This window comes from Grammomys surdaster, unplaced genomic scaffold, assembly GCF_004785775.1.
Source record: "Grammomys surdaster isolate TR1022 unplaced genomic scaffold, NIH_TR_1.0 126660, whole genome shotgun sequence".
Classification (NCBI taxonomy): domain Eukaryota; kingdom Metazoa; phylum Chordata; class Mammalia; order Rodentia; family Muridae; genus Grammomys; species Grammomys surdaster.
The window spans coordinates 1114650-1134686 of record NW_021621449.1 but is presented as its reverse complement, the minus strand read 5'-3'; the positions used below and the strand labels follow the sequence as shown (position 1 = coordinate 1134686).

The 20037-nt window shown below is 45.0% G+C and overlaps 1 protein-coding gene across 2 annotated transcripts in view; it reads right to left on the bottom strand.

Moving 5' to 3' along the window:
• Positions 1-3402: 3402 nt before the first annotated feature.
• Positions 3403-20037, bottom strand: part of Bcl2l13 (BCL2 like 13) — a 55321-nt gene continuing 38686 nt past the window's right edge. For both annotated transcript variants that reach the window (XM_028761126.1, XM_028761127.1), the window contains 2 exons: positions 19303-19446; positions 3403-5789 (listed from right to left, as the gene is read on the bottom strand). In XM_028761126.1, the coding sequence (XP_028616959.1) occupies positions 5073-5789; positions 19303-19446 (861 nt within the window). In that variant the 3' untranslated portion in view covers positions 3403-5072. The remainder of the gene's footprint in view (positions 5790-19302; positions 19447-20037) is intronic.

Genomic DNA, 20037 nt, shown 5'->3' with positions numbered 1-20037 from the left:
AGAGAGGCACTTTTAGTCTGAAGGAAGAAAGACACAGGTTGTCAGAGCAGGGGAAATACAGATCCAGGAAAAAGTTTTCTTTCAGTGCTGGCCAACAGATGGCCCATGGACACTAGGCCACACAGACTTTTAGACCTCACTAAGGGAGGTGTGCAGCTCACCTTCCTGGGGAAGGCCTCCACAACCTGTCATCTCATAATGACAAAACATGGCACTGGCAAGAAAACTCCATGGATCAAGCTGTCTTCCACCAAGCATCAGGACCCACATGTCGAAGCAGAGAACAAACCAACTTCACAAATTGTCCTCTGACTCCCACATGCACACTGTGGCATGCAGCCACACATAAATTAATGAACAACTTTTGTATCAAAATGTTTGCTGAAAGCTACCCCGTAACCAGCTTATTCCGTGATGCAAAGGGCAGCACCAGAGCAGCCGTGCTAACGGAGTCCCCTGAGCCGACTGCTAACTTGGGCTTCGGCCTTGCAGGTGTCCCTGAGACGGTTCTGACCTGAGACACTAAAGCAGCGGAGGGGCTGGGGCCTGTGTAAACATGAGCATGGGAAGGGCCCTAACTGTAGACAGGGACATACATGGCAAGCTGAGTTGGGTTTTCAAGGAGGGCTGTGTGAAGATGACTGGGAAATCCTCCAGCTCTCCATGCAGCTGTTTAAAGGTAAGACCACAGAGTCGATTCTGATGGACTCAGCACTGTTCTGTGGCAGAGTTTCTCTAGGAAGCACTCTTGTCAGATGAGCAAGATGGAAGACTACCTGGTCAATCCTGAGTCTGAGTGTCAAGAATCCAAATAGTATCTCTAGGTGTCTACTCATCCTTCCACTGCCTACCCTGGACTGACAGCCACTGCAAGGGAAAAGGACCAGAGGGATCAAAAACTATAAAACACCCTGGCAAAGATGTCCCATGGCTGCCATCATGTCACTGCATGTTTGGTGATGACAGCTGTGTCAGATGGCCTGACCTTATTTATAGCAAAGAGACAACACATTAACCAAGAACACTGCAGACCACAGGGTGATCCAGAGACACGTCACCCAGTGGCTAAAGGGACAACAGTGCACTATGAAGCTTGAGTACATGCATGCTCCTCCTGTATTCAGCAGTCTTGGTACCTAGCCTAGCCTGTATGGTACTTTCACAGAAACAAGCAGTGGAGCACAGGCTACACCTAGGCTGCTGTGTGCAATAAATTAACACAACTGTCCACAGGGACTCTGCCAAACATGTGGGGTCACTAAGAAAAACACTAGACCTGGATGGAGTTGGGAATTTTCACTCACTGCCTTGCCTCTGATAAGCTAGGCAACTTGGTAAACCAGTTCTCGATGGTTCTTACCCAGTAACCTGGAAGTCTGGACACAACCTGAAGAGAGATAAGATGTGACAGTCCTCCAGCCTCTGGCATGCAGAAAGTGCTCAATTAGTATCAGCAAAAGCAGCAGGAACCCACACAGCTCACTCAAAAGGGTGGCATGTCACCGCCACTTCACAAACGGAGGTTCTCAGTGCTATGCTGTTGATAAGAGACCATGGGTGCGTGTGAGACAGAGGCCAAGGCTCATCATACTAGCGAGCGCACAGTTCGTGCAGAATTCACGAAGAGCTACAGTAAGAGAAAGGAAAAGAGAACTTTTTTCTTAGCTATGAAGCATAGCTTCCATAAAGTAGCTCTTAAAAAGTCAAATGCCCACACCTCACCTTTAGAACAGAAGGCAAGAGCAGACACTGTGTTCTCTAACTGGGGGCTTACCACAGAGGCTCACAAACGGTGGCAGCCTTCAAAGGAGCAGGCTCCAAGGACCTTCACTCTCCTCGGTCAAATGATACCCGAAGGGACGAAACATAAGCAAGAGGAACCAGAGATGCTCTGGGTGAGGTACACATGAACCAGCTCAAATGAGTATGCTAACTAGACCAGCGGTTCTCATCTTCCTGATGATGCAACCCTTTAATACAGTCATGGTAACGCCCAACCATAAAATTACTTTTGTTGCTACTTCCTAACTGTAACTTTGGTACTGTTATGAGTTATAAATATCTGATATGCAGGATATCTGACAATTGATCCCTGTGAAAGGGTCATTCAGTCCCTAAAGGGGTCATGACCCACAGGTTGAGAAGCACTGAAAGTGACCATCTTCTAGAAGGCAGTGATGTTCATACAAGTCCCTCCTGCTAAGGCACTCCGGACTCAGGTTGGCCACTTCAGTGCAGCAAGTAAATTGTCATTCTTTAGGCGTTTCATTAGGAAAACCTCACTGGCTTTTGGCTAAGTGAGCGTCAATCATTCACAGAATGAACAGGTAATTCTTCCGAGGGTTGAGGTGCAGGAGGGATGGAGCCCTTGCCTGGTATGCAGCACAGTTCCAAGCACAAAGTGCACACACACACTCGACAACCTATCTCTACAGAACTAGTACAACTTCCCGCTAGTTTACAAAGAACAGAGACTATCACAGTGACTCACTGGTGCTGTGGGTTCCCTAATAAAGTTGAATGTATTCTGAATCTTTAGTCAGAGGGCAAGAACAGCCTCCTACTACCAAGTCCCTTAGATGAACAAGATTTGAGAACTAATTTTAATGTAACAAGACCAGGCATGGTGAGACATGCTTGTATTCTCAGTCCTGAGGCTGGGCTGTAAGTTCAATACCAGCCTAGGCTACACAAGGAGATGTTTTTATTTTGTTTAAGGTGATGGCAAACCTAGGAGCTGTGGTGACAGAACCACCCTGTGGCTACTCCATCCCACTGCCAAGCAGAGGGCAATGAAGTAAAGGAAGACTAGGGTTAAGGCTCTATGCAGGGAGAACCAGTGGAAAATTACCTATTTGCCATCACCCAGAAAAATATACTTGAGCAAGTTAGGCTAAGTGTTCCTGGGGAAGTAAAATAAAGCAACAAGCAATCAGCTCAGATGCTAGTTTCTTCCCTGCTCCTGCCTTGGAGAACACAGATACAAACATCCTAAAACAAAGGCCATGTCTTACCACTCCCACCTGAACTTGGCTCTTGGTGTTTAAATGCCAGTAGATGCTCAGAATCCAAAGTTCAAAAGTGTTAACACTAGAAGAAAAATTCTTAAAAAAAAAAAAAAAGTCCAGCGAGCCTCTGAGGCCTGTGAAACAACACAGAGCCACACCACCTGGGAGAATTCGTAGGGGACGACTCCCATCACCTCCAGCTACAAAACAGCCCCACAACGAGCACTCCCTGCATAGGACTCAAACTCACAAGAGGACATCACAGTGGGACACATCGACAAGACACACAATCACGCTAAAATAAAATCTCTTGATCAACTCTTTAGGAAGAGCTTCTTTTAAAAAATACTTTAAAAAAAATCAAGCACATTCAAAAAACATCAGTTCTTGGTGATTAGAGTAGTTAAAAGTATTTTTATTATAAATTTCAGGATCTAAGAAGTAATGTTACATGACTGACTAAGATAAATCTGAGATGACTTCTTATCAAGCACGTGTGCCTTGCAGGGTGGCACTGTGCCCTCAGGCATGAGAGGGACAGGTCCCACCCCTCCTTGAGGGATGGGGTCAGCCAGGCGATACAAGATTCTGCTGAGTCCCACTAGCTACAGTGAGTGCATGGTGTCCTCTGGGTCTGTTGCCTGGTGCTGGGCTAAAGCTCAGGCCAAGAAGTCTCTTGATTGCTCAAGACCAAACTAGAACCTCAGCAGCAGTCTTGGTCTTAAATTCAAGTTTCTGTCCCACTTTTCATTTAAGTGATACCTAATAATAAATGATAATCCCTTATCATTTATTTCATGATTTACATTGAGTAAGGGTTATGACCCATCTGATTCTGTGAGCCAAAGGATGATACTGCTTTCTACACTCAGAGACCCACAGAGAAGCTGATGATATTCCAACACCCAAGAACAGGTAGTGGGAGACACGCTAATCCAGGTTCTAGATGGCATGTATGCCCTCAGAGGTGTCACTGCTAAATCATAGGCACGTGGGGTGGCGGGCTGGCTATACTTGTAAGAGGTCAAATAGACCTTGACAGGTCATGTCGACCACCTTCCTGCCTCTAAGACCAACGACTGCAGCCTGTCCCCTGCGCTGGCCATCAGACTAGGGAACCCTAAGTCTCCTGTGCAGCTTCAGTGTATTTATCCCTTTTCTTGGGACAAGGTCTCACCGAACAGTCCCGGATGGTCTCCGTATGTATACCAGGCTAGATTTGAACTCGGGATAATCTCTTTGCCTCTGCTTCTAAATACTGGGATTACAGGCAGGTGCCACCACACCTGGACTGGGTATTTATTGTTTAAAAGGTCCCTAAAGGCATCACCTTTGAAAGATGGAGCCATGGGAAGCTTCAGGAGCTTGCTGGGTGTGGAAGAGGTACAGGGTGAGACACTGCACTGCTGCGGTACCTGAGAGACTGTCCGTGTGATGCTGAGGAGCACCTCACGCTACAGAATGGGGACCAGGGGAAAAACCAGCTGCAGAGCACCGTCTGCAGCTCACCTGTCCTGAGAGACTGCAACAGGATGAACATCTGGCAGTCCCAGCTGCAACAGGATGAACAGCTGGCCATCCCAGCTGCAGGCTCCTCCCACAGATTCTCCTAATTTAACTCTACCTCTTAGAGCAGTGGCCCTCAAAAGGGAGATGACTTTGTCCCCAGGGGACATTTGGCAATGTAGGAGACATTCTGGCTACCGTCATTGCGAGTGGGGTGCCGGTGGCATCTAGTGGGTAGAAGGCAGGGATGTGGCCGATCATTACAGTGCACAGGGCAGCCTCCTACAGAGAATTACTGGAAGGCCGATGGTGCCCAAGTTGACTAACCTGTTAAAGTGGGAACTTCACGCTTGTCCTCCTGAATCTAGCATGAGCCAAGGCCCTTAAAATGACAACCAGGCCAATATGAACACTATCTCAAGTCACTGCCATGGTGAACAGAAAGCCCAATTCCCCAGTGTCCTGTAATGTCCAGTCAGTTGCTGGCAGTCTTCTAAGTTCAATGAATACAACTAAAGCCGCAGGTCTTTCTGTCTTGTCTCTCGTCTGAAAAGACCGTTACTTCTTTCTTAAAGCCAGTGCAACGCCAACTGCCACTGCAAGGATGGCCACCGCAGCAGCCCCTCCAAAGAGCAGGACAGCCTTGCCCTCGGCGGGCAGGCCACTCTTTGTCCCCCTGGCAGCAATGGCCTCCCCAGTGTGGCTCTTTTTCCTGCTCCCAGCCCCCTCCTCACTCAGCTGAGCGGCCCCCTCCACCCTCTCCACAGCAGCGGGTCTCACTGCTACTGCCTCCAGCTCCTCCTCACCAAGCTCCACAAACACAGACGGAGTGGGGCTGGTTTTCTTAACTCCCATCATCTCTGGGGCTTCCACAGTAGGGACCTGTGGGAGCAAGGGGGCAGCGGCCCCCGGGAACGCGTCCTCTGGTACCTCCTCCTTGTCCACGTGCACGATGTCTGAGTTAGACGAGTTGTTCTCACTCTTCTCTCCAGCCCCGCTGCTGTCTAAGCTCTTCACTTCTTCAGGATCCATTGCAATCTGCTGCCAGGACTCAGGCCCGAGGGACACCGGGAGGCTCTCTGTGTGCCAACTCTGGCTAGCAGACAGTGAGACGGGTAGGCTCTCTGACTGCCAAGACGTTGTCACTGTTGGAGACTCAGGGGGACTAACTTGTCCGGAGTTGTCACTGGGAAGTATATAAATGTCATTGCTATCTTCCGCAATGATTCCAGGATATTCCTCCTCCTCAGACTCAAGAAGACTAAAGACAGTGCCCTAAAACAGAAGAGGGAGAATCCATGCAAAGACTCGTTAATATTTTACAATGTGTTAACCTAGGAAAAGTAATTCTTGTCTAACATAAGTTTCAGGAGTAAATACATTGTCTGGACCTCTACCATTTCTGAACAGTATATACCCATCTGAAGGTCAATGTGAAAAGGAATTTTACTTTTCTTTTTTTTCCTTTTTTTTTTTTTTTTTTGAAAAAGGTGCTTCTACCAGGGTTTGTCTCAACACTCCCCTTAAACATTTTCTTTACTGAAAAAAGATTTCCCATACAATATATTATGATCACACTTTTTCTTTCCCCCAACAGTCTCAAACTTCTGTTCCACCTCAGCCTTCCAAATGCTGAAACCAGAGACCTGTGCTACCATAGCCTACTAAAAGGGAGAATTTTTAGTTTAGAATTTTAGTTTCCTTGAAACTAAAAAATTATAAATTGATATTCAGTGTGCATCATATACAGCCAATTACTCAGACAGCAGAGAAAATGAAAATACATCTTGCACTCTTGAAGGTATTACTAGTGCGTACCCTGCCATGATCAAGTGCTAGTGCGAGGTCAAACAATGGGTCTTTGGGTGTGAGAAGGCAAATACGGAAAATCATGGAATTCTGGCAGCAATGGCCATCAAGAAGGAGCACGCCAGATTGACAAAGAAGTTCGCTGTGACGGCACACCTGCGGTTACACAGTGAGACCTCTCTCAGAAGCAAACAGGTAACAAATAACAATGATGAACCAAGAGGTACTTCTGAGCCTGCCAGCATCTGAGGATGAGCCTAGCCTTCAGGAGGCGCCTCTGAATCTGAACTGCTGGAAGCATGCAGAAGAGAAGTGGGGAGAAATGAACACGCTGTGATTTAGGGGTGTTGGTTCAGTTCACAAACGAGATGAAGACCTTTACTAGCTGCTGTGATCAGGTATAGGGCATGGAAACTGAGCAAGGGGCCGGAGGGCTGGCTCAGTAGTTAAGAGCACTGACTGCTCTTGCAGAGGGCCTGAGTTCAATTCCCAGCAACCACATGGTAGCTCACAACTGTCTGCCACTCCAGTTCTAGAGGATCCAATGCCACCTTCTGGCTTCCACAGGCACCAGGCACAAAAGTAGTACACAGACATGAATGAAGATAACGTATAAAAATTAAATTTATGGGCTGGAGAGATGGCTCAGCGGTTAAGAGCACTGACTGCTCTTCCAGAGGTCCTGAGTTCAAATCCCAGCAACCACATGGTGGCTCACAACCATCCGTAATGAGATTGGATGCCCTCTTCTGGTGTGTCTGAAGACAGCTACAGTGTACTCATCAATAAAATAAATAAATATTTAAAAAAAAAAAAATTAAATTTATAAAGTGTAAAAACTGGGCTGGAGAGGTGACTGAGGGGTTAAGAACTCAGGTTCAATTCCAAGCACCCACATGGTGGCTCACACCCAGAGGCTCACACCCACATGACGGCTCACACCCACCCGTAGGTCAGGGGCTTTGACACCCTCTTCTTGCAGGCATACATGTGGTATGCAGACAAAATACCGATACACACAAGAAAAAAATGTAAAAGCTGAGCTAGGATTTTCATGAGCGATATTCTTCCTTTCTTTTGAAAATAGATTCTCTCTCATACATTCCAACCAGTTCCCCTCCTTCCACCCCCCCCCCCGGGGCCACTTCCTTTTTGTTTCTGCTGTGTGTGGGGGGTAGGGGGGAGAATATCCAGAGAAAAATTCTAGGCAGGCCCATGGCTGCATGCACCCGAGCCAAGAGTGTGATTATTCCGCCTCAAAGGACGCCACCCTCAGCGCTATTATTCATATGGATTCTTTTCCCAGCTTCAAATCCTGCTAGACCAAAAAGGCCTCCCCAGATCAACTCCTGTGGGAACTCTCTCAAATTCATTACGCCTCCATTAGCAGGAAGGTAATGTAAAACCCAGCAACATTTCCGAACTTCATTAATAATGAATGGTAACAAAAAGCCCTTCACAACCAAGCCGACTACCATCAGCGGCAGAGCGCACAGTCAGTGGAGAAAGCACTAATTCTACCTCATCTCTCTCCTACCTCACCTCTCTCCTACCTCATCTCGGCATCTGGCTGCCCTTGCTTTTGTTTTGTTGCTTTTGAGAGAAGGTTTTATCCAGCATGGGCCAGCTTTTAACTCAATATGTAGCTGAAAGGATGGAGATGGTTCAGTACGGAAGAGCACTGGCTGCTCTTCCAGAGGACCAGGAGTCAATTCCCAGCACCCACATGGCAGCTCACAACCATCTATAACTACAGTTCCAGAAGATACTACTCCCTCTTCTGGCCTACTCAGGCACTAGGCACATACAAGATATACAAACATATATGTATGCAAAACAGCCATACAGATAAACAAAAATGTCTTAACAATGGCCTTTCGGTTTTTTATTTTTTGTGACAGTATCTATGTAACCCTGGCTGGCCAAAAACTCAGAGATCTACCTGTCTCTGCCTCTCAAGTGCTGGAATTAAAGGCGTGAGTCATCACACTAGATTTAAAGTAACCTTTAAATTATTTGTGTGTGTGTGTGTGTGTGTGTGTGCGCGCGCGCGCACGCCTACACCCCCACCCCACCAAGTATATGTGTCATGGAGTATGTGAGTATGAAGTCAGAGGAGAATCTCCACGAATACAGGAGTCAGCAATCTCATTCCACCATGTGAGCTCCAAGCATTGAACAGGATTCTGACAGCAAGCCCCTCTAGCCACTGAGCCATTTTTTTGACCCTGAACGAACTTCCTCTTCCTCTGCCTCCTGGCAGCTGGAAATGCAGGCTTTTGCCACAAAGTCTGACTCTGTGTTTTGGGGTTTTAGATTTTGTTTCTTTTGTTTTCTGTTGTCTTTTGAGACAGGGTTTCTCTGTGTAGCCCTGGCTATCCTGGAACTTGCTCTGTAGGCCAGGCTGGCCTCAAACTCAGAGATCTACCACCTCTGCCCTTAAAGATGTGTACCAACACCACCCAGCTGTTTGCCTGTTTTTTAGGACAGAGATTTGCTACTCAGACTGAAATAGCCTGGACCACATAGTCCAGGCTGACCTTGAGTATGATTTGACCACCTCTGCCTCCTAAATGTTGGGATCATAGGTATGCACCATTCTTACTCCACCTAAATGTTTCTTCTCCCACTGCCCCCTCACCCCTGAGACACTCGCACGATGTAGCCCTGGCTGGCCTGGAACTGGCTATGTAGACTCACAGAGATCTGCTTGCTGTCTCTGAGTGTTGCAATTTAAGGTATAAAACACCAAACACAGCTGTAGCAGCATATTTTTCTGCTACACTGTATTTGCAGTGGAGCTCCGTGATTGGGCAGTAGAAGAGGTAGGCAGAGTGAGGAGTTTGGAGGAAAAGAAGGGGGAGGAGAAAGAGAAAGGAAGAGAGGAAGCAACATGGAGGAAGAAGCATGGATCTCTAGCAGTCCCAGGTAGCAATTTCTATCGAAAGGTTAGATTTTGGGTAACAGTTATAATTGGTTGGGCATCTTGTGTATTGAGCCCAATAATAATTTAAATAATTAAATCCATTGGACAATCTTTAAGCATTAAGAGTCTTCTTGAGCATGGTGAGCATTGTCTGAGGCTTAGCAGAGAACCATGAGGGTGATGGGGTTAGCCCAAGATCCATGCTTTGGGGCGTGGTCTTTATGGAGCTGACTAGCAGAGACAGCAGCCACATTAACATCTCGTGGATGCCAGGGCCAGTGCGCTTCTGGCTAGCCAGAGCCACGGTCAGAGCAGAAACAACAGGAACATGGTGGGCGATTTAGGTAGTTAGCTGGACCGCACCACGGCATTTCTAAATATCACCCATTTCACACAGCTTCTAAACGTATGGTAATATATGTGAATACAAGTTTTTCTTTCTCTGAACACTTTCTGCTATTACTCTAATAAAAATAATCCCTATTTCCTTAAGAAATATTTTACACTTATGTATTAATTGGGCATGTGCATGGAGGTCAAAGGACAATTTGCTGGAGTTGGCTCTCTCCTTCCACTGTGTGGGTCCTAGGGACTGAACTCGGGTCCGCAGGCTTTATAGCAAATGCTCCCTACCAGCTGAGCCATCCTGGTGGACCCTCCCACTTCTCTCTCAACAGAATTAATGTGATGACTCCTGTGTGCCTGTCAACTAGTCTGCAGAACTAATGTGATGATTCCTGTTTGCCTGTCAACTAGTCTGGAAACAAAAGCATCATCTTAGCAGGTGTGGTGGCACATGCTCATCCCAGCCACAAGCTAAGGCAGGAGGATTAAGAGTTTTAGACTAGCTAGAGTTGAATGGTTAGAACAGCTAGTCTTTTTGAGACTCTGTCTTCAAAAAGAAAGGAGGGAGGGTGCTGGGGATGTGGAGTGTAGATCAGGCACAGACAGAAGCTTTTCTGCTCACGAAGGTCCTACATTTCATGCCCAGTGCCACGAACACAAAAAAGATAAACCATATCGGTTAATGGAGTGTAAGGTGTAGCCATGTCTGTCCAGGCATCACTGCGTCCACTCATAATGGATCAGCCCTCACCGCTGTTAGTCTAACAGCGACCATAGTTCTCTTAGGAAATCAACGGACTCTGCTCCCACTCCAGCCCCTCTTACAGTCATCAATACCCAGGGCAGAAAACCTGACTAATGTATTGCCGAGCCATCATCAGATAAGGTTCAGTTCAATGTTATAAATCAGAGTACTGCTCATTATCTGACTCTTCCAGTTACAAAGCCAAGAGGGCAAGACCATACAATATTTAGACAACACATTATTGTTCCTAAGCACAGTCATGCTTTCCTCTGAAACTAAATATAATTTTTTTAAAGGCACAGTACTATTAATTGAAATAAAACTAAACCTTCCTCTCTGTTCTTAGGGTTCTGGCTTCCCCACAGCCTCCTCTCTTGCAGCACTAGGGAAGGGACCCAGGGCTTTGTGCACATCAACCAAGCACTCTGTCCCTAAACTACATCCTAGAACTACCTGGTATCCCTATCTTTTCTCACCCGTTCTAGGCACTCGCTCTAACCATGAGGGCCTTACAGGACTCCTACAGCTCCACACCCAGCCCCTGTGAGCACCAAGTCCCCTATAAGCACTATGCTAAACTCCCAAATCCTACTGCCCAGATGTCTATGGATATCAATTCTCAAAAGGAAGTGTAGGTGAGGAGGTACACACATTTAATCCTGGCACTTTGGCATTTGGGAGGCAGGGTCTGGTAAGTTCCAGGCCAGTCTGATCTAGAGTGGGTTTCAAGTTTACAAAGAGACCTTGCCTCAAAATCAAAAATTAAAAATAAAATAAATGATATAAACTGCCAATAAGCTGCTGATCTGCACTTTGAAAAAAAACAAAAAAAAACCAAAAATAAACAAACAAACAAAAAACCCAAGATGCTCTAACAAGAAAAACTGATTTAGCCGGGTGGTGGTGGCGCACGCCTTTAATCCCAGCACTTGGGAGGCAGAGGCAGGTGGATTTCTGAGTTCGAGGCCAGCCTGGTCTACAGAGTGAGTTCCAGGACAGCCAGGGCTACACAGAGAAACCCTGTCTCAAAAAACAATAAATAAATAAATAAATAAATAAATAAAGAAAAACTGATTTAAGAAAGAAAAAAAAAAAACTGGCTCACAACCATCTATAATGGGATCCAGTGCCCTCTTCTGGTGTGTCTGAAGACAGCAGTGAACTCACATATATAAAATAAATAAATCTTTGTCAAAAAAGAAAGAAGAAAGAGAAAACAAAAGAAAGAGAGAGAGAGACAGAGAAAGAAAGAAGGAAAGAAAGAAAGAAAGAAAGAAAGAAAGAAAGAAAGAAAGAAAGAAAGAAAGAAAGAGAGGAGACAAAAACCATAGAGGCTAGGCATGGTAGCACATACCTTTATCTCCAGGGCTGAGGTGGCAGAGGCAGGTGCATGTCTGTGGAGTTCGAGGCTAGCCTGGCTTATAAAGTTGAGTCCAGGACAACCAGGGCTATTACACAAAGAGACTCTGTCTTGAAAAAATAAACAAACAAAAGACAGAGAAAGACAGAGACAGAGAAAGAGACAAAAACAGAACCTAACAAAACAGGTGAGCATTTTAGTGCTGGAAAAGAGACCTCTAGGTTTATTGCAATGGAGGTTTCATACAGGGAACATTAACAAGCCGAAATAGGATTCGCTGTAAAATGTTGTTATTATATTTGGTGTTTGTGTGATGCTGAGAATGGGCCCCAAGCCTTATGCAGGATAAGAAGGTGCGCTACTACTGAGCTACAAATCTCCCATTACCAAACTAACAGGAGGCTTCAGAAGAGCCTCTGCTCCACATCTTACCTTCCTGTCCCATCCTAGACATCACAGCAGCACATCTGTCTACACAGCCTGGGGAAGCTGATGACGTGACTTTATCCTTTGCTTGTATGACCCCTTACCTCACAACCCATTTTGTAATGAGATGCCAGTTCAGTAAAAATTTACCAAGTGTTTTATATTCTTTTACGATTGTCTTTTTTCTCTCTAAAACTTGTAATACATTCATTTATTTATTTATTTATTCATTCATTCATTCATTCATTTATTTATTTATTGGTGGAAGGTGAGGAGAGAGGGTGCGCGTGGAGACTGTGTGGCGGTCGGTCAGAGGGTTCTCTCCTACCACATGGGCTCCAGGGATTATCCTCAGGTAAAGCTTGGGGGCAAGTACCTTCACCTACTCAACCATCTCACTTGTCCTTACGTGAAAGTCCTGAAAGAAGAGCCAAGCAAAAGAGCTCACATTTGTAGTCCCAGCACTTAAGAGGCTGAGACAGGAGGATTGCTGTAAGTTGGAGGCCAGCTTGGGCTATACAGTAATTTCCAAGCCACCCTTAATAACCCCCCCCCCTTACACACACACACACACACACGATGACCACTAAAGCTCTTCCCACTGGGGACCTGTCCATACACACAGCTGTTTTCCCACTGGGGACCTGTCCGTACACACAGCTGTTCTAGGGTACCTAAGCTCAACAGAGCAGAGTTAACACTCAATGCAGTTCTAGAACCATCTCCATCTCCCGAGCTCCTAAGCTCGTTCTAACAAGGCATCGGCTCACAATGACCTTCTGCTATGAGGCAGGTTGAAGTCCAGTTTCTCTTTCCACGATATCACAGTGCTTCAAGTTTAAGGCCAGAAGTAGAGAAAACATATTACCCTTCTTCAAGCAAACAGACACACAAAAAAATGTACAAAACCAAATATGGAGATAAAGGGAGTATGTTTAAACACATGTAAATAAAGCATAACTCTGCTTAGGAGGTAGGAACTGAGAAAAACTGGCTTAACAAATATTAAAGAATCATTAGGGGGCTGGGAATGTACGGTATCTGACTGAGTGGTTGCCCGAGGTTTGACGCCCAGCACTACAGAAACGCAGGCTGCCTAGGTTTGGTGCAGCTCTGAAACTCCAGCACTGGAGAGATGAGAAAGGAGAATCAGGAGTTCAAGGCTGGCTTCAAGGAGTTCAGCTATATAGCAAGTTCAAGAGCAGCCTGTCTACATGAGACAAAAATAAGACTAGTTAAAACTGTATACTGCTTCCTGATGTCTGATATTGAGTTTATTTTGCTTCAAGTTGTTTGCTTTTTTCTCACATCAAGTACACATTATTTGGCCAGCTTGATGTTAATTTTACCTTTTGTGTCATGGCTGCTGATCTAAGTACCTATGGGTTTCATTTTTCCGTCTGAGGATGGGTGGGCAGAATTCCCCAGCCTATCCTCACTGGTAAATCCATCAAGGGAAGCACTTGCACTTAGCTGTGCCAATATACTGTCTTTCACATATTCAGCTTATAAAATGGAAACAGGTACCAGGACACTGACAACCAAATGCTTCTTCAATCCCTTCTAACCTAAAATAAGAAGACAACGTATGGAAAGACCTTCTAGAAGTTAATGTTCGTGTAATATGATGCCAAGACCCACAAAAGCGTATCTCAGAACCCAGCACTGGGACGGGACTGCAGCCAAGAGGCAAAGAGCTCTTGTGCAGTGCATACCGAGGCTCTGACTTCCTCTCTAGCACTAACAGGGGAATGGGGATCAATCAAGAACCCAATATAATGAACGCCCGTACCTGCCCAGACAAAGTCCTCAGAACTTACTAAACTAAGCTGATTTAGTTGCAACCATCTACTTAGCTTTGGATCAGTGTTCATAACATGAAACTTCTGTAAAAGACCCTTACCCTAACTGCTTCCAAGAGAATCCTTAGTCTAGAGTAAAAAGAAGTAACTCTTTTTGTAGCTGCCACTCTTTAAAATTGTAAGAACAATCTTCAACTCAGGGAAAACGGATAAAAAATTAATTTCATTCAAAAATTTAAGACAGACATTAGATGCAAGTTTACAATAGTTTTTCTACATAATCTAAAACTGAATCTTTTTAGTGTAACACATGACAACAGAGAAAATAAATGGCCTTGCCACAGTAGACTTGAACAGCTGTCCTTTCAGGAAACAGATACAATGTAACCGTGCTAGGAAAAGAAAACTGGTGAGAGCACAGGGAGAAAGCATGACTCCGTCTCAGTACGCAGTCTTACCTGCCCTCACTGGGTAGCAGGCCAAATACAAGTCACACTTAACAGTGAGAAAACAAGCCACATGAACAGTTACAGACATGTATAATAGCTTACCATTTACAAAATGGAGATTTCCTTTCTTTCTTTCTCTCTCTTTTCTTTTCTTTTGTAAGCTCTCACTAAGTAGTTAAGCTGGCCTGGAACTTACTGTGAAGCCCAGGTGGCCTCAAACTAACAATCTCCTGCCTCTTCCTCCTAAAGTACTAAGATTACATACCTGTGCCACCAGGGTTGGCTTAGAATGGCATTAAGAGCTGTCAATTCAGTACTAAACACCAAGTACTTTAAAGGTGATTCATGCTGACATCTTGTGTCAGAGGACATAGTTGCACCAGTTAGTAAGAGACCAGTCAACATTCTTGGACAGAGGGGACAGAGGCTCATGAGCACCTACTCTTAACGAGGGAGCTGTGGACAGCTAACGGCTTCTGGGGAGGGAGAGTCATTTTTCTTTAAGGGTGTAGACCTTGGTAGGTCAATCACACTTCAGTGTATAATCCCACACACCACCTGGTAGTAAATGGGCAGGGCAAACTGGACTTGATGGGAGATTATATATATATATATACATATACATATACATATACATATGTATATGTGTATATATATATATATATATTTTAAAGTCATGAAGTTGGAGATGAGAAAGGAAGATCTGGGAGAAGTTGGGGGAGGGGCGGAGGGGTTAAATGTGATCAAAACAATTGTGTGAAATTTTCAAAGAATTACTAACATGTATAAGGGGGAGGAAGGAAACTAGTACCTGATTTTTATTTTTATTATTACCATTTTTTTTGAGTCAGGGTCTCATGTAGCCCACAAGCTAGCCCTGAGTTAGCTATGTCCACAAAGCTGGCCTCAAATCCTGGTCTGCTCGCCTCCACATTAAAAGTACTGGGATCGCAGGCTAATGACTTCAGTGACTTAGTTGGTTTTGTTAAGGTTTTCTTTCTTTCTTTCTTCCTTTCTTTCTTTTCTTTCTTTCTTTAAGATTTTATTTATTTATTTTATGTAGGTGAGTACACTGTAGCTGTTTTCAGATACACCAGAAGAGTGCGTCAGATCCCATTACAGATGGTTGTGAGGCACCATGTGGTTGCTGGGAATTGAACTCAGGACCTTTGGAAAAGTAGTCACTGCTCTTAGCCACTGAGCCATCTCTCCAGCCCCTTGTTAAGGTTTTCTTAAATTTGTTTGTTTACATGCATGTGTGCGTGTTCTCTCTCTCTCTCTCTCTCTCTCTCTCTCTCTCTCTCTCTCTCTCTCTCATGTGTGGGCATTCATGTGTGTATCTACTATTTGAGTAGATCTTTGTTAAATGCTACTACACCTGACTAGCTTCTAGAAACTCTCCTGTCCCCTCCACACTCCTCCCAATCACCAAAGCATCTGTGGGAGTACACCTGTGCAGGGAAGCGCTACCTTGTGCCACGCTGGGAAGGCCACTGGTTTTCCTCTCAGTCCTCCCCCTCCCCTTCCTTTTTTTCCTTAGCTTTAACTTGCCAGTGCTTCTCAAGGGCAGCATACACTCGGCTTCTGAAGGTGGACTGTGTTGGTACTTAAGTCTAAAATTCTTTCTAAAACTTTTTTTTTCTTTTTGAGGCAGGGCTTCTCTGTGTAACCTTGGCCTTGAATTCACAGAAATCTATCTGCCTCTGTCTCTGAGTGCTGGGATTAAAGGCATGTGCCACTACCACCAGGCAGAGTATTCTTACTGACTACTAGTTTATTTATTTTGGGGGTTGGGATAGAGTTTTACTATGTAGCCTGGCAAGCCTGGTACCATGTAGGTGGCCTTGAACTCTTAGCAGTCCTCCTGCCTCATTGTGCCCTGCCATACCTAGTTCAAGTAGACAGTTCTGCATCCTTCCTCAGAACCATTTGGACAACAAATTTAGTAAACCCTGAAGTGGATTCCAAGTTTTCTTTTTCTAACTGACAATTTTAAAGCATTGTTTCTTTTTGAGCTTCTGAAACACAACATTTTAGGAGTAATTGGTCACCTGGCTCAGTACCAAGAACGTTGATATAGGTTACATGTAAAAGGCCACACAATCAAGACTAAGGCAAAAAAAAAAAAAAAAAAAAAAAAAAAAGAGCAAGCAGGGGAGTAATTAATTAATTAACATAGAATGCAGCGAAGCTAAATCAGAGGAAACACAAAGGGCCATAAACAGGAGAAAGACTGAAGTCTGACTGCGGTCCACCATGTTCATGAGTAATGAAAAACTGACACAGCTTCAAAGATAGTGTCCCAGACAGATCCTAGCACAGAAAAAAAGCTGCTATCAACATGAATTCTGGAGTTTGATTAACATATAAATATTAACCTTTCAGCTTTGACAAAGGGATCACAGTTGCATGTCATTGCACTAGCTGGTTTTCATCACCTGGACAGAAATCTAATTTCAATTGAAGAACGGCCTCCATCAGACTAGCCTGTAGGCAAGTCTGTGGGGCATTTCCTTGGGTAATGACTGATGTGGGAAGACCCAGCTCACTGTGGACAGTACCACCCAAGTACTTAAGAAAGCAGGCTGAACAAGCCATGGAGAACCAGCCAGTGAGCATCTTTCCTCTACTTCAGTTCCTGCTTTGGCTTCCCTCAATGGCCTGTGAGATGAAATAAACCCTTTCCTCCCCATGCTTTTGGTCACAGTGCTTATCACAGCAATAGAAACCCTAACTAAGATACTTATAATAGTGGGAACTGGGTAAAGACTACATGGGAATTCATTATTTTTGCAATTTTATTAAAAGCTTAAAATTAGCTGAGTGCTTGCATTTAATTCCAGCACCCGGGAGGCAGAGGCAGTCAGATCTCTATGAGTTCCATGCCAGCCTAGTCTACATAGTTCCAGGGCACCCAGGGCTATGCAGTGAAACCCTGTCTCTAAACAAACAAGCAAGCTTAAAATTAAAACCCAATATTAGCAAACTGTTCAAAAACAAAAAACCTTAGCAACTCTGTAAATATTAAGTATAATATAGAAGAGTCATGAAAACTCATATACTGCTAATGGATTCCTCTGAAAGACACTCTGGCACTGTTTCATAAATTAAAGCATGCCCAGGACTTGGGCAGTAACTAAGTTGGCAGAGGGCTTATCTAGCATGTATGAAGCCCTGGGTTCAATCCCTAGCACCACTTACACTAGGCATGGTGGCACACATATATAATCCTATCACTCAAGGGAGGAGAGGTGGCAAAAGGGTCAGGTGTTCAAGACCATCTTTAGCTAAATAGAGTCAAGGACAGCCTGAGACATAAGACCTTATCTCAAAAAAACAAAACAAACAAAAAACCACAGCCATACACCATGACTCAGAAATTCTGCTTCCACATATGAAGCCATAGAAATGTCCATGTGCCAGGTGTGGCAGCAACACCTTAGTCCCAGCACTCAGGAGGGGGCCAGACAGATTTCTGAGTTTAAGGCCAGCCTGGTCTAACAGGCTGTGAGTTCCAGACAGCCAGGATAATACAGAGAAATCCTGTCAAAGAAAGAAAGGAAGGGAGGGAAGAGGAAGAGGTAGGGGAGAGGGAGGGGAAGGGAGAGGGGAAGGGGAGGGGAGGGGGAAAGGGAAGAGGGGGGAAGGGGAGGGGAAGGGGGAAGGGGAGGGAGGAAGGGGAGGGAAGGGGAGGATAAAAATTAAAAGGAGAAAAAAAGAAATGTATATACATAAGGATGCTGCAAACAGCAACTCGTCTAATAGTAAAAGATGCCACCGACAGGACCACAGGTAAATCAACCTGTGAGAGGTTAGCCTGCAGGGTTGACCCTCACGACAGCTGTTTATCTCGCTTTCTGAGAGAAGCTCTTTCTGTCTGTCTCTGGGACTTGGGGCTTGCTGATTTTGCTGGACTGGCTGAAAAGCCCAGGGACCTTGCTGTCCCTGCCTCTCCGGTGCTGGGAGTACAAGTGTGCATACCATGCTGATTTTATTATTTGGATTTGAGGGATCGAATCTGGGTTGTCATGTCTGCACAGCAAGCACTACAAAGCATCTCCAGCCTCTAACCATCCCCAAACCCCTTTCTCTGCATGTGTGTTTTTGAGACCAGGTTTCTCTGTGTAGCTCTGGTGTCACTCTTTAGACCAGGTGGCCACAAACTCAAAATTCACTTGCTTCTGCCTCCTCAGTGCTGAGATTAAATAAACTCCAACTGTGCTTTAAAACTTTCTTCTTTTTTCGTGGAGGAAGAAACCTGGCTAAAAGGGATCATGGGAAAAGTGAAGGGAAAATGAAAAAGACTAAGCAGCAAGAGCCGTAACATCGAGTGATGCACGTAAGTCGGAGGGAACCACAGAGTCCCGGTGCTCCCCACAGAGTCCCGGGGCTCCCCACAGAGTCCCGGTGCTCCCCACAAACTCCAAGGCAGAGTAAGGACACATACACACACTCTGACCTAACAGTTCACAACAACCTGTGCTGGAGAGATGGCAGGGACTCAAAGTATGCACTGCTCTTCCAGAGGACCAGAGTTCCATTTCCAGCACAGTAGGTGTCTCAGTATCCAAAACCTGAGCCACTGTAGGCATGGACAGTCTTCATCTCATAATTACTCCATTTTGTTGTTGTTAGCATGAAATATTTCATGACTAACAACTATTTAAAAGCACCACATATCAATCTTGCTCAAGTAAAACCCTAGTAACTTACAATGGTCTGAGCAGCCTTCCTTGCTTGCCATCCAGTACTGACAGAGACCTACACCATTAGACACTGAAGCTGGGCCAGGGACACAAGGCATCGCTAGGATACCTGCCCGCCGTGAACGAGGCCATGGGTTTGATCCCCCAGCAAATAAAAAATATTTAAAGCTTTTAGACACAGTCTTAATTATTCTAAAGGGAAAGACTGTAAGAGTCATACCCAGCCGCCTTGCTGAATGATGAACTCCGCTGCGCGGTCCTCCAGATACATGACGCCAAACTGCAGCAGCGTGCTCAAAGGCTCTTGACCACGGCGTGTCAATTCCAAAAGCATTTGTTGTAGCAAAACTAGAGGCACCAAAATCTTCAATGCAAAGGTAAAGACATAAAAAACATAAAACTGAAGTTCTTACAACGGATTTTATGTTCAACGGTGAAAACTGTAATGCAGACACACGACTATGGCTATTTCATTCTCACTAGGATAGAGCATCAACTCCTTCTACAATCCTTCAGGCTACGTGTGAATTTCATATAAGAGGGGACAGGAAAGTGATTATATGAAAACAACCATGGGTAAGACATAGCATACAGAAAGTCACACAATAATTAATTATAATGAAAAACTACTAAAAGCAAAAACTAATCTAAAAACTGCAGCCACCCTAGCTGTTAAAAAAGAACAAGATTGAGCCGGGCAGTGGTGGCACACGTCTTTAATCCCAGCACTTGGGAGGCAGAGGCAGGCAGATTTCTGAGTTCGAGGCCAGCCTGGTCTACCTAGTGAGTTCCAGGACATCCAGGGCTATACAGAGAAACCCTGTCTCGAAAAAACCAAAAAAAAAAAAAAAAAAAAAAAAAAGGAACAAGATTGTTCAGTCATCAATTACCAAAATGTAAGTCAACACACACATACATATGCACACACATACATATGACTTACAGTGTCTCTGGA